At 27.7% G+C, this 15,565-nt stretch overlaps 2 protein-coding genes across 2 annotated transcripts; both read right to left on the reverse strand.

The window, feature by feature from the left end:
- Positions 1-2,619: 2,619 nt before the first annotated feature.
- Positions 2,620-7,907, reverse strand: LOC134833758 (pyruvate dehydrogenase E1 component subunit alpha, mitochondrial-like). Its single transcript, XM_063848199.1, has 9 exons — positions 7,749-7,907; positions 7,566-7,625; positions 4,921-5,110; positions 4,660-4,855; positions 4,580-4,586; positions 4,299-4,470; positions 4,063-4,240; positions 3,825-3,969; positions 2,620-2,899 (listed from the first exon to the last, which is right to left on the reverse strand). The coding sequence occupies exons 1-9, from the start codon at positions 7,800-7,802 to the stop codon at positions 2,711-2,713; spliced, it is 1,191 nt and encodes a 396-aa protein (XP_063704269.1). The 5' UTR covers positions 7,803-7,907; the 3' UTR covers positions 2,620-2,710.
- Positions 7,908-11,705: 3,798 nt separating this feature from the next.
- On the reverse strand, positions 11,706-13,351 carry LOC134835795 (uncharacterized). Its single transcript, XM_063850767.1, has 2 exons — positions 13,209-13,351; positions 11,706-13,151 (listed from the first exon to the last, which is right to left on the reverse strand). The coding sequence occupies exons 1-2, from the start codon at positions 13,303-13,305 to the stop codon at positions 11,779-11,781; spliced, it is 1,470 nt and encodes a 489-aa protein (XP_063706837.1). The 5' UTR covers positions 13,306-13,351; the 3' UTR covers positions 11,706-11,778.
- Positions 13,352-15,565: the final 2,214 nt, after the last annotated feature.

Here is a 15,565-nt window from a genome sequence, read left to right on the forward strand (position 1 = left end):
CGCAAACTTTTTCTCTTAAATTTTTTTTCTCTATTTCGTTCATATATTAGCTTTATAACGTTATCTTTCAAAAAAATTGTGACATTTATTTACACCAAAGTGTTTTGTATAAAAATTTTAATAAAACAATATTTTATGCAAGAAAGAGAACTTCTTAGAAAATGCGGTAGAATACATTCTGCAATAACAACAGTCAAGCACTTAAAACTCTTGTAGAATAAAGTAGATAGAGAAGTAAGATGGAAGAAAAAAAAACGGAAGAAAAATCATAAAAAAAAAAGTTTCCTGTGAAAAATTTAACGAGATTTAAGTGGATTTTGAATTTGCAGGGTTGGATTTTTTTTTTAAATTGCTTCTTGAGCTTTTCAGGGTTAGATTTTTTCTTCGAAACATTATCTTAGTTTGTTTTTTGAACATCATTAAGACAAAAAGGGTTCGAATTTAAAAGTTGAGTTGAAAATACAAGAAATTGTTTTCAGGGTTGGAATTTTATATTTAAATTTTTATAATATTTTTTCACTTTAGATTTTATTACTTTTGAATTCTTGTTAGTTAAAAAAAACATTAACAGGGTAGGATTTTCTGATTTAAATATTTTTTATAATCAAAGAAAAAAAATTGCAGGGTTGGATTTTTCTTTAAAAATTGCTTCTCAGGGATAGATTTTTTTTAAATCTTATGAGTTGACAGGGTTAGATCTTGAATTTTGAATGTCATCAAAATCCTAAAAATTCAATTCCTGAAATGACTTTGCCTCTTAATTGCCTTAAAGATATAAATATTTCTTTTCAGGGTTGGATTTTCACCTTTAAATTAAAATTTCAATCGTTTCTAAATTATATTTTATTATTTCCAAAGCCCTTATTAGTAGAAAAAAACATGAATAGGGTTGTATTTTTTTGTTTAAAATATTTTGTATGATAAAAGAAATTTTTTTCAGGGTTGGATTTTATATTGCAAATATCTCAAATGCTCAAAAAATTTAATTAATGGTGAGGTAAGTTTTATAAATTCATCACAGGGTTGAATTTATTAAAAATAATTTTTTTTCAGGGTTGAGTTTGAACTTTAAACAAACTAAAATCGACCAAAATATTACCTCACAGGGATGGATTTTTTGTTTGAAAAATCTTGTATGGCCAAAGAAAAAATTTTCAGGGTTGGATTTTGAATTCAAATTTCTCAAATGATCAAAAAAATTCGATTTAAGGATTCTTTTTAATCCTCAAAGCTCTAATACTTAACTCCAAAGTCAAATTTTGTCAAAAAAAAATTTTTTTTTCGAAAAAAATTAATTTTCAGGGTTGAGTTTTATTTTTTAACAAACCAAAATATAACTTCACAGGGTTGGATTTTTTTCATCAAAAATGACATATACAAACAAAAATCCGCCATTTTCAATGAACGCCATTAAAATTCCTTGCATCCAATTCAAAAAAACAACCACTTTAAAGTCACTCCTTTACCCAAATGCACATTTTTCCTTGTAGTTATGTACTTGGTTTTGTACATTTGATACAACTTTGATACCGAGCTACACACAAATATGACACCAAGATAAACCCAGTCAGATTTATAAATTTTTAAAAACTAAAGAACTTCACAAAAAATATATTTTTCACGAAAACTTGTTCCATTCTCTTGTAAGTAGAACTAACTCTGTGACAGTTAAATGTAGGGAACGAATTCTGCCTGATTTATGTGAGGCGCTAATAAATAATATAGAAAAATACGAGATTTAAAGTGAAAATTCATGTTACCTTAATTTTTTTTCACAAAATTATTTATTTGACAATAACAAAAATTTTTATTTTTTGATTGAGTGACTTTGTCATCATTTTTGTTTTTATTTTGTTGCTTGAACTATTTCTTCAATTTTTTGAGTTATGAGGGAAAAACAAGCAAAAAAGAGTAATAAAACCGAATTTTATCCATTTCCATGAAAAAAAATAAAACATTACAAGGAATTCATCAGTCATTTTGCACCAACGAAACAAAAAAAAAATCGCAAGATTGAAACAATAAACTTCACATTCTCCCCAGAAGTCTCGTTTAATTTAGTGTTTGCTTAAACTTGTGCTCTTCTTACGACCTCTCCAAACAAACCGACGCGTCGTATGTGAAGCGAGATAGACAATCCGGCATAATGGTTATTATTATTACGGAACGACTACGAGGAGGAGCGTTAGACTCGACTCTCATGCCAACAACATTCAGTTTATAGTAAAACAGTAAATCCTTTTTTATGTGTGCGAGTGGTGTCGTTACCGCTTTTTGTTGTTGTTGTAGTTCGCTTTGCCGAGGAAATTATATAGATTACTCCGACAATATTTGTTATGTTTGTGTGCGGTTACTTTTTATCGTTAATCGAGTCGGTTCAAAAGTTCCACGTACTTTCTGACCCGTTTTTATGATAAATTGCGACTTTGGAACGCGCTGCTTAATGAAATGTGTGATGATGACGAACAACGGCAAAAATATTATCTTTGCAAACTTTTTTTTGTTGTGCGTTGGTCAATTTTTTTTCGTTTCTCCGACATAAAATTAATGGACACTCGTGTTACTTACTTGAACTTTTTTTTTCTGTTTGACGTCACGAAAAATAATTATTTTTTTTTTTTTTTTGCTAAATATTTATTTACTTTTCATTATTTACATAAATATAAGATTCGGGCCGATTATAATGAATAAAAAGTTTTTTTTTTCGAGTTTACTTCAAGTTGACTGCTCGGTTCAAGGAGCTGTGTTTGAAAGTCGTGATGGGATTTGCACCGCGGATGAGAGGTTCGAGAGTGTTGGAGTAGATGTCAGTGGTAAGTTCAACCATTTCGACTTCCTTGTCGCTCTTAGCAGCAGCAGTTGCGGCATCAACTTCTTTTTTGACTTCGCCGTCGATTTTCTGTGAAAAATTTAGGTTTTTTTATTTAATTAGTATTGAATAATTTTTTTTTTAAATTAAAAAAATAAAAATATTGAAGGAAAAATTTATTTTGAGTAAAAAAAAACATTTTCACGATGAAAAAAAATATAAAAATTTTAACTTTTGTTGATTTTAATTAATTTTTAATAATTTTTAAACTTAAAATTGATCAAAAATTATAGAAAATGCCTTTGGATGTCTTTTGGATGGTTCTCAAGCTTAAAAATTGAAAAATAAAAAATACGTAAAAAATACGTAATTTTCATTTTGAGAGCCCATTTGATGGTTTTGAAGCTTGAAATTGAACAAAAGTTATGAAAAATGCCTTTGGATGTCTTTTGGATGGTTCTCAAGCTTGAAACTAGATAAATAAAAAATACGTAAAAAAATACGTAATTTTTACGTAAAAAATACGTAATTTTCATTTTGAGAGCCCATTTGATGGTTTTGAAGCTTGAAATTGAACAAAAGTTATGAAAAATGCCTTTGGATGTCTTTTGGATGGTTCTCAAGCTTGAAAATTAAAAAATAAAAAATACGTAAATTTTCTTTGAATATCTATTTGATTGTTTTAATATTAATTTTGACTAAATTTAAAATAAAAATTTAATTTTTCCTTCAAAAATAATTAAAATATTTTAAATGGTGAATTTAGTAGATAGAAAAATTTTTTTTTTTCGTCATTATATTTTTGCAATTTAATTTTTTTGATTAATTTTTTTTTATTTTTCTTCAATTAAAATTTTTAAAAAAAAATTAAAATTAATTTTAAAAAAAAATAAAATTTTAATCAAAGAAAAATAAAAAAAAATAAATTAGTTACAATTTTTTTTTAATATTTAAAAAAAAATAATGGATTAAATAATTTAAATTAAAAAAAATATATATTATTAAAAAAACTTACCTTCAATTCTTCCGCAGTGACTAATTCAGCATCAATAATCTTCTCCTTGAACAAAGTAATGGGATCACGAGTTTGACGAACTTCTTGGATTTCGTCGCGAGTTCTGTAACTGGTGCCTGGATCAGACATCGAGTGTCCCGAATATCTTTCGAATATTAAAAAAGAACATTATTTGCAGCTGCTGTCCCATTGTCGCCTTTTAATAAACCAATAAACAAGATTTTGTCATTCGTCTTACCGATATGTGTTTGTCTCCATAACGATCGCTCCGTGTTCCAATACATATTTAATGGCAAATTCTGTGGCACTTTTCACTGCCAAGACATCCATGCCATCAACCCAGATGCCGGGCAAAGCATCTCCACGTGTATAATAAGCTGTGTTGCTCGAAGATCGTTCAGCACTCGTTCCCATGCCTGTCGAGAGGAAAAATGAGATGATATTGAACAGCTGTGGAAATTTCACACAATTTACCGTAATTATTATTTTCACACACAAAAATGCAGGGTAATTTCCACAAGTGCGCCATATTGTATGCCTCGAAAACTTGGCCTTGATTCGATGCACCATCGCCATACAATGCCAAGCAAACACCTTCGTTGCCTTTGTATTTGCATGCCAACGCAACGCCCGCACCCAAGGGGACCTTGAGAGAAAATTACCGTTCAATAATCACAAATTTTCGCAATCTGTGCTCGCTTCCGTTCCATATTTTTCACAGAAAACGAAGGAAATTGCTTTAAAAAATGTCTCACCTGTGCTCTGTGAATAAATTAAGGGTAATATGGTCACTGAATTTTCCTCCTTTATCGCAATAAATAAATGATCATATTACCCTACAATACCATTCCCTCCATAGAAATTCGGTGCATACATGTGCATCGAGCCTCCTTTGCCACGAGCGCATCCTCCGCGACGTCCCGTCAACTCACTCAAAACTCCTTGCGGCGAAACTCCCATCAGGTAAGTCCATCCGTGCACACGATATGCCGAAATAATGTTATCCTGAGGACGCATTGCTGCTTTCATGCCTGCGAAAAAAAAAATCAATTTTCAAAAAAAAAAAAAAAAAAATTTAAGAAAAACTTCGATTTACCAACAGCACACGCTTCTTGCCCGGAATACAAATGACAGAAGCCACGAACAATTTTTTCCTTGTACAAGTTGCCGGCAGAAGTTTCGAGACGACGAATCGTTTGCATTTGTCGGTAGCAAACGAGTGCCTCATCGCGCGTAATTGAAACAGTCTCCGATGGTCCTTGTTCGAATTTGTGCAGTTTGAATGGCTGTATGGAACGTGAGAGGAAGAAAAAAAAATGGAAAAAGAATAGGGAGTAAAATAACATAATTCTTATTAATAATAATTGAGCTCAACTAGCTGAAAATAATTTTCATTGTTGGAAAGAACGTTCTTGCTCGAAGATGATGATGTGAAGGAGAAGAGCGAGTTTTCATTCTTCATGAAGAATGTTGAAAATAATTAATTAGAAAAATTACTCTTGTTGTATGAGAGAAAAGATAATTTTACTTCCTTTTTTTATAGGAAAAAAAAAATTTTTTTATAAAAATGTTTAAAATTATGCGAAAATTGCTTTAAAATTTGTCTCGAACACTTTTGAATTAGAAGTAGTTAAAGTTTTTAATTTTTGAACAAAATTTATATTTTAGAGCAAGTTTATATTACAAATTTTTAATTATTTTTAATTAATTAAATTAAAATTAATTAATTTAATTATTTATTTAATTTTTTTTTTTTTTTTGAAAAATAATTAAATTTAAAAAATTAATTTATTTAATTTTTTTTTATCATCTCGATTTAATGTTAAATATTTCGAAATTTTAAATTTTTAAATTAAATTAATTTTTTTTGTTAAATGTTTTGTTTATTTTATAAAAATTTAAAAAAAAAAAATGAATTAAAAAAGAAGAATATTTATGAAAACAAATTATAAGAAATGAAAAAAAAATTAAAAAAATTGGAATATTTTTAAAAAATTTAATATAAAATCGAGATGATAAAAAAAAATTAAATAAAATTTTCGAAATAAATAATTTTTTAATTATTTTTTTTATTTAAAATTTTAATTTTTTTATTATTTATTTAATTTATCATTTTTTAACTATTTAAAATTTATTTAATGAAAAAAAATTAAAATTAAAAAATTCATGCAAAATTAAAATTTAACTCTAAATTTGTAACTTCCGTTACGGAGATCAAAATTAAGCTTAAATGATGGCTTAAATAAATAATGAGGGTCTAAATAGTCATGAAATTGAATGTTTAACTGATAAATTAAAAATTTTTAAAAAATATTTTAAAAGTTAGATTTTTATAAGCATTAAATATTTTTTCAAAATTCGATATAAAATTCATGCAAAATTATTTTTGGGTTTTTTTTTATAAATATATTTTTTTTTGACTAAATATTTTCAAAAGCTAATTAAATTTATTGATTGAATTAATTTTTTTTTTTATTTTTTTTTCAGGTCCTGCCGAAAACAATCAATATGTATTTTCTTGGAAAAAAACACTCAATCAACTTCAAAAAATAATTCACGCTTGTTCATGCTTTACTTTTATTTTCTTCACTTATCCCATCAACTCGCACACCCATGAAGAAACACAAAACTTTCATCCGATGAGTGGAAAAATATTTGATGTAAAAGTTAACAATAACAGGAATTTGTTAGACAACTGCTGAACATTTTATTAAATGAAGTTCGAATCATTAGCTGGAAGGAATGCACTTTAACAACTTTTCGATGGAATAATAAAAGAAACTTTGCAATGAATTAATCAGCAGAAAACTATTTGATGTATCAAAAGTTGAAACATTCTTTTATCAAGAAGTAACGAAGAAAATTCTTCAATTTTACAAATTTTATCAAAAGAAAAAAATATTTTTATGACATTTTTAATGCAAGATTTTATTTTTATTGCATTTCACGCGACCGAAAGTTGTACTAAAAAAATCAAAATAGAGAGCAACTGAACGTCAGAGAGAAAATGAGAGAGAGTACACAAAACGAAACCAAAATGACACACATACACAAATGAAACAACAACCTTGACCCGTAAATTCTGTGACACAACAGCAATTTCAGTGTCTTCTTTTTCATTGCTCTCGTTGAATGTCTAATCAATAGACCTAAAAAAACAACAACAACAGCACGTTGAAGTGCACTTCAACTTTATTTTCGTTTTCCGACCTTTTGATTCATGTTTTTTTCTTTTCGAGAGGTGCTTGTCCGATTATATCGTAAAATATTTCATCCTCTTTGTCAGTGTTAATTTTTTCGCATTCAAAAAAAGGAAGTGAAAAAAATGACTTCGCACCTTTATTTCCGCTCGCCGATCAATTTAATAAGGCGGAAGATAATTGATGGGAAAACTCCTATAAATAATCATTAAAAATGAAATTTATTGAAAAAAGGTCTTCGCTACGTTGTGTACCTTCGTACGGGGGGAGATAAGTGAACCTGTCTTCGATATTATTGAAAAAAAAAGCAAAGTGTGAAGGAAAATTTTCTTATCAGTGCCATAAATAATCATTTGCATAATTTTATTACAAAAGAACGAATTGCGAGCAAAAAATGGAGGAAACTCGTTGATTTTCGATGCGAAAGTCGATGAAGATGTTAACGACGAAGAAGAAGGACAAACTTTTTCACTCCTTTTTTTTATCGAATAATATTTTTTATTCGGTGTGTGCGATGATAACAAATGAAAATTCAACTTACTTTCACGGTAAAAGTTGCCTCACTTTTCGTTGCATAATTTTTTGCAGTCTGTAGTGCGACCTACACGAACGTGCATCGACACAAAAACGGCAGGCGAAGAAGAAGAAAAATTGGAAAAAAAAGAAACACTTGTTCAATAAAAATTTTTCGTCGTATGACAACACTTTCTGCAATGGTTATTACATTATTTACGGCTTTCGAAACCACCGAGAAATCACTTAGCACTTTCTTGAACATTTTTTTAATCAAATTTCCACTCGATTTTTACTTTTTCGATTATCGTCTCGTACTTTATCGACTCGTTACGTGAAAATTTTAGCACAAAATGCTCTGCTGGTCGCTTTGACGTGCACGGCACATGTAAATGCAGAAAAGTGCATAATGCACGACGAACGCTGTTGTGAGAGAGGGAGAAAATGCGAGAGAAATTTTGTTTAGGAGAAAAAGAGAGAGCGCGCCAAAATTGAATTGTTTATCGCTTGCTCTGGAATAGATGCAGAAAAAGTGTGTTTGTTGGAGATTATTACGTCAGTCAATTAATTAGCCGGTAGTTGTTGCGTCGTTCAGATAAATAATGTTAATTGATTTATTTCAACGAGTGATTAGAGATGAGATGAGGAAATTTATCATGAAATGGAGACGTCTGGTGTTTCGTTTTTTAAATTTATGAACGAGATAGAAAAACATCTGTGAAACAAAAAATATTTCAGAGTTATCTTTTTATAATTTTTTTTTAAGTTTTTGTAATTTTTCAAAAAAAAAATTTATTTTTAAATTCATTTAATTTTAATTTATCATTTTTAATCATTTTACAACTCAAAACTGCCAAAAAATTGAAACTGAAAAAAAAATTTTTCTTTGACATAGTTTTGTTTTAAAAACTAAATCAAGAGCAAAAAAACTGTGTCAAAAACTGTGTCAAAGCAATTTTTGTCAAATCTTGCTCCAAATGGATTGAAATTTGTCAGAGGGCTCTAATTTATCATTTTTAATCATTTTATAACTCAAAACTGCCAAAAAATTGAAACTGAAAAAAAATTTTTTCTTTGACATAGTTTTGTTTTAAAAACTAAATCAAGAGCAAAAAAACTGTGTCAAAAACTGTGTCAAAGCTAATTTTGTCAAATCTTGCTCCAAATGGATAAAAATTTGTCAGAGGGCTCTAATTTATCATTTTTAATCATTTTATAACTCAAAACTGCCAAAAAATTGAAACTGAAAAAAAAATTTTTCTTTGACATAGTTTTGTTTTAAAAACTAAATCAAGAGCAAAAAAACTGTGTCAAAAACTGTGTCAAAGCTAATTTTGTCAAATCTTGCTCCAAATGGATAAAAATTTGTCAGAGGGCTCTAATTTATCATTTTTAATCATTTTATAACTCAAAACTGCCAAAAAATTGAAACTGAAAAAAAATTTTTTCTTTGACATAGTTTTGTTTTAAAAACTAAATCAAGAGCAAAAAAACTGTGTCAAAAACTGTGTCAAAGCTAATTTTGTCAAATCTTGCTATAAATGGATAAAAATTTGTCAGAGGGCTCTAATTTATCATTTTTAATCATTTTATAACTCAAAACTGCCAAAAAATTGAAACTGAAAAAAAATTTTTTCTTTGACATAGTTTTGTTTTAAAAACTAAATCAAGAGCAAAAAAACTGTGTCAAAAACTGTGTCAAAGCTAATTTTGTCAAATCTTGCTCCAAATGGATAAAAATTTGTCAGAGGGCTCTAATTTATCATTTTTAATCATTTTATAACTCAAAACTGCCAAAAAATTGAAACTGAAAAAAAATTTTTTCTTTGACATAGTTTTGTTTTAAAAACTAAATCAAGAGCAAAAAAACTGTGTCAAAAACTGTGTCAAAGCTAATTTTGTCAAATCTTGCTCCAAATGGATAAAAATTTGTCAGAGGGCTCTAATTTATCATTTTTAATCATTTTATAACTCAAAACTGCCAAAAAATTGAAACTGAAAAAAAATTTTTTCTTTGACATAGTTTTGTTTTAAAAACTAAATCAAGAGCAAAAAAACTGTGTCAAAAACTGTGTCAAAGCTAATTTTGTCAAATCTTGCTCCAAATGGATAAAAATTTGTCAGAGGGCTCTAATTTATCATTTTTAATCATTTTATAACTCAAAACTGCCAAAAAATTGAAACTGAAAAAAAATTTTTTCTTTGACATAGTTTTGTTTTAAAAACTAAATCAAGAGCAAAAAAACTGTGTCAAAAACTGTGTCAAAGCTAATTTTGTCAAATCTTGCTCCAAATGGATAAAAATTTGTCAGAGGGCTCTAATTTATCATTTTTAATCATTTTATAACTCAAAACTGCCAAAAAATTGAAACTGAAAAAAAATTTTTTCTTTGACATAGTTTTGTTTTAAAAACTAAATCAAGAGCAAAAAAACTGTGTCAAAAACTGTGTCAAAGCTAATTTTGTCAAATCTTGCTCCAAATGGATAAAAATTTGTCAGAGGGCTCTAATTTATCATTTTTAATCATTTTATAACTCAAAACTGCCAAAAAATTGAAACTGAAAAAAAATTTTTTCTTTGACATAGTTTTGTTTTAAAAACTAAATCAAGAGCAAAAAAACTGTGTCAAAAACTGTGTCAAAGCTAATTTTGTCAAATCTTGCTCCAAATGGATAAAAATTTGTCAGAGGGCTCTAATTTATCATTTTTAATCATTTTATAACTCAAAACTGCCAAAAAATTGAAACTGAAAAAAAATTTTTTCTTTGACATAGTTTTGTTTTAAAAACTAAATCAAGAGCAAAAAAACTGTGTCAAAAACTGTGTCAAAGCTAATTTTGTCAAATCTTGCTCCAAATGGATAAAAATTTGTCAGAGGGCTCTAATTTATCATTTTTAATCATTTTATAACTCAAAACTGCCAAAAAATTGAAACTGAAAAAAAATTTTTTCTTTGACATAGTTTTGTTTTAAAAACTAAATCAAGAGCAAAAAAACTGTGTCAAAAACTGTGTCAAAGCTAATTTTGTCAAATCTTGCTCCAAATGGATAAAAATTTGTCAGAGGGCTCTAATTTATCATTTTTAATCATTTTATAACTCAAAACTGCCAAAAAATTGAAACTGAAAAAAAATTTTTTCTTTGACATAGTTTTGTTTTAAAAACTAAATCAAGAGCAAAAAAACTGTGTCAAAAACTGTGTCAAAGCTAATTTTGTCAAATCTTGCTCCAAATGGATAAAAATTTGTCAGAGGGCTCTAATTTATCATTTTTAATCATTTTATAACTCAAAACTGCCAAAAAATTGAAACTGAAAAAAAATTTTTTCTTTGACATAGTTTTGTTTTAAAAACTTAATCAAGAGCAAAAATACTGTGTCAAAAACTGTGTCAAAGCTAATTTTGTCAAATCTTGCTCCAAATGGATAAAAATTTGTCAGAGGGCTCTAATTTATCATTTTTAATCATTTTATAACTCAAAACTGCCAAAAAATTGAAACTGAAAAAAAAAATTTTCTTTGACATAGTTTTGTTTTAAAAACTAAATCAAGAGCAAAAAAACTGTGTCAAAAACTGTGTCAAAGCTAATTTTGTCAAATCTTGCTCCAAATGGATAAAAATTTGTCAGAGGGCTCTAATTTATCATTTTTAATCATTTTATAACTCAAAACTGCCAAAAAATTGAAACTGAAAAAAAACTTGTCAAAAACTTCAAAGCTTTGACATCTTGCTCCAGTTTTCAGTTTTTATCATTTTTAATCATTTTAAATCAAAACTGAAAAAATTTTCGAAAAAAAATTTGACATAGTTTTGTTTTAAAAACTAAATCAAGAGCAAAAAAACTGTGTCAAACTAATTTTGTCATTTTTTATCATTTGTCATTTTAAGCTAATTTTTCAAATTTTTCCAAATCATAAAAATTTGTCAAAAACTGAAAAGCTAAATTTCTAATTTATCATTTTTAATCATTTTATAACTCAAAACTGCCAAAAAATTGAAACTTTTTTTCTTTGACATAAAAAACTATCAAATAAAAAAAATTAAATTTTATTCAATTTTTTTCAATTTTTTTATAAAAAAATTTCTTTGTAATGAGTTTTCTTTAAAAACTTTAATTAAAAATAATTTTTCGTTTTTTTTTTAAATTTTCGTTCAAAATTTCTTTTTTTATATAAAAATAATTTCGTTTATTTTCGTTCATTCTAAAATTAATTTCTTATCAACAATTAAAGATCTAATCATCAAGCACTGTACCAAATACCGGCAATTGTCGTTTGCGGTGATCCACGGAACAAATTCTTCGTCTCTCTAATCGATAGTTTCGTAGTTTCAGGCACATACTTAAAGCACACGTACGTCACAAGCAACAATGCGAGTCCCAAAACCAAAGGAACCGCGTAAAAATCTCCTAAATTTGTTGCCCTGACGTCAAACAACAAATGATACGTCGATACCAACAAAATCGCTTGCACAATATTCTCAATAACTATTAAAAAAGCGATCGATTGTGGCTTTTTCACGATTGGAAAAGCTTCGCCGCTGAGCGTGTCAGAAACGCCATACATGAACACGGGCAGCGTCTCAAAAAGAAAACAAAAAATCGTCGGAGTAATTAAAGTTCCCTCATTGACGCCAAAGAGAAAGAGAAAAACGGAAAACAAAATGGCGATTGCTCCAGCACTGACGCCGCCATATAAAAGATGAAATCTTCGCCCGAAACGATCAACTGTGAATAAAGTGAAACAAGCGATAATCAGTCTCAAACTGAGCAAAAACATTCCAGCCATCGAAAAATCTGCAAGCTTGAAAAATCCGTCGACCGTATTGATCCGCAGCATGTTGAGTGGATAGTTGAACGATAACACGAGCAACACTTTAGTACAGATAAGAATTAACAATGGTCTGGAATTCCCATTTGTCCAAATTTGCTTATCGCATTGACTGTCTTCGACGAGCATCGCCTTAAATTCCGAAATATCGTTCCGAATATCCCAGGTTTCCATGCTCTCATTTCTCAATTTCATCATGTTTTGTGTCGCTGTCACAACATCGCCATTTTGAAGCAGCAAAACGGGCGACTCGATATTGAAACAAAACAAGAAAATATGCGCCAAACACGTATAAACGATCATAAAGATCCCAAAGCATCGATAATGCGCTAATCCAGTGTTTGTTTGGTTCGTCATCATGAAAGCTGATCCGACGATCATTCCTGCCCCAAGGCACAAATTGAAAGTATTCAAAAACATCCCGCGTAACCTATTGACACTTACTTCGCTGCAATGAACGATAAATGTCAACTGAATGAATCCGTATCCGATCCCACTGAGAATTCTCGCTACCATGATGATCGAAGCGTTGTCCGGAAGTGACGCCAAAAGGATCCCAGTGAGGTAAAATGCGACAATTGGCACATGTTTGATCTTCTTTTTTGGCGCAATTTTGACCAGATAACTCGCGATCACCGCTCCGATAATGGCGCCCGCGAAAAATGACACTGCTGACATGAGAATGAAGGTATTTGAGTGATTTTCAACCCATTCGTCGCGTTTCAAGTCTCCCGTGAACAAAATCGTAGCAAGAATTATTCCAGAAGAAAATGATAACATAACCTCTATTCGATAAAAACAAAAATTATTTAAGATCGATTTTAAAGAAAAAAATGTCGAACCTGTTGCCACGGCATTCCCTTGAGGCTTGTTTTTTTGGTTGTATTCGCACCAATTCAGATTCGTTGGAGGTACTCGATCGACGTTGTTTGGATACATTTTTTAATGCTTTGTCTTCGGTAGTTAATAATAGACTAACTACAAAAATAATGATTCATTTTGTTCGTTTTTATCAAGCGTTTCGAAAGAGAGCTGCAGATAAAAAGGTCTCTTATCGTTTGTTTGTGTCTTTGAATCAGATAAAAGACTGAGAGATAACGATTGATTAACTCTTGATCAATGAGTAATAATATAATGGGTTGGTAGGTAAGTATTGTGACGAAGATGGATTTAATATTAGAAACGTATTAAGCGATCGATGGCACAGATTAACAAAAAACACGTAATGTTGATAAGGAATTTAGTTGGAAATTTCATGGATATTATGAATGAATTTTGTTATGGAATTATTATTTGGCGAAAAATAGGTTTAAAAAATAAAATTGAATATAAAATACTTGTGATCTTCTTTATTTTAAAAATAATTAAATATTTCAAATTAAGTTTAATTCTATTTTTTGAATTTTTTATAATTATTTAAAAAATTATTGTTTTAATTTTATTATTTTATGAATTAAATTCAATTTATTTTTTTCAATTTTTTTTTTAAATTAAAATAATATTTTTTTATATAAATTAAATTGTTTATTCATTATTATTATTCTTTTCAATAATATTTTTAAATTAAAATATTTTTTTAATAAAATTAAATTTATTTGGTATTTTATTAATTTTTTAGTATTCATTTATTAATTATTTATTTTTTTTTAATAAATTTTAAAAATAATTTTACAAATTTATTTTATTTTTTTAAATTTTATTATTTAATTTCCATTTACCTACTTAATTTTAATAGTTTAGTATAAAAAAAAAATTATTTATTTATTAATTTTTTTTTTTTTTATTGCTTATTTGAGTAAAAAATATTTTTTTTTTTTACAATTTTTGCCTTTGAAAAATTCTTCATTGAAAAATTTCAAGGCAAATTTTGGTGAATTTAATCTTTTGAGAGCCATAAATTGGTTTAATTGATATATTTTTGTTGATATACTTAACTTTACTACCAACCAACTCGTCATTGTTTTGAAAAAACATCATATTTAGATAACGTACCCGTTATATTGTTATATTGCATGTCATAGAAGCAAAATTAAAATTTAATTTCTTTTAAGCTTTGAATAAAATTGAATGTTTTTTTTATTTTTTTATTGTATTTTTTATAATAATTATTTTTTATTTTTTTTATCAAATGAGAAAAAATATTCATTCTTTTTTATTTTTTGATATGTTAAAAATTATTTTTTAAAATGATTTCTAAATTTCTGAAAATAAATTAAATAAAATAAAAATTTAATAAAACATAAAATTAAAAAAAATAAATAAAATAATCTAAAAATCATTTTATTTTGAAAGCTTTTGAGCATTTTATAATATTTTTTATTATAATAATTTATTTAAAAAAAATAATTAATCAAAAACCGAATAATTTTAAAAAAATAATAAATAATAAAAGGAAAAATTTTTAATATAATTTTATTTTTTTGTGAAATTTGATATTTGTTATTTGGTAAATAACAAAAGCACAAAAACAAATATTTTCCAACTCTTGCATTTTAGCCTTGATAATGAAAAAAAAACTGAATGTAAACTTCACTTTGCAACATTAAAAAAATTCTTTGATTTTCTTCAAAAAGTGAATCTAAACAAAAAATATTTTAGATGCATCTTGAAACTTTATATTAAATTACTTACTCATAAAATCTGCTTCTAAAACAAATCTTCGAGATATTTAAAATTTTCCTTCACATTGTTTGATTGATCAACTAAACTTCGTTGCAACATGCCTTCCATGAATTTCCTCCGTACATAACGCAACATATTTCAAATTCGCCAGAAAAATAAAACTAAACTAAACTATGCAAATAATCTGCATATCATAGTTATGCCGTAACATTTTTTCTCCGCTCGCATTTCTAAAGATGATGGATCATTTTCATCCTTCATCTAATATTATAATGAAATCATCCGGCAAACGATAATGGATTCCGTATGAATTTGATCGAAAAGTTACTGCCTTCCTTGACAGACGATGTCTTATCGCCATAAATGCATTTTTTTGCCTTGCTCCCATTCTTATCGTCATCGTATCGCTGCTGCTGTAGATTTTGCACCAAACATGTTGTAAAAGTGAGATAATAAACACGCTCGGGAATTTATTAGTTTCGTGATGAAATAAATGTGAATTCCAGTATCGATTTATGGAGATTCGCTTCATGGCAATAATAATATGGATAAAAGTTTTTTTTTTTGGCGCTGCATG

The sequence above is a fragment of the Culicoides brevitarsis genome, chromosome 1, assembly GCF_036172545.1.
Source record: "Culicoides brevitarsis isolate CSIRO-B50_1 chromosome 1, AGI_CSIRO_Cbre_v1, whole genome shotgun sequence".
NCBI classification, from domain to species: Eukaryota; Metazoa; Arthropoda; class Insecta; order Diptera; family Ceratopogonidae; genus Culicoides; species Culicoides brevitarsis.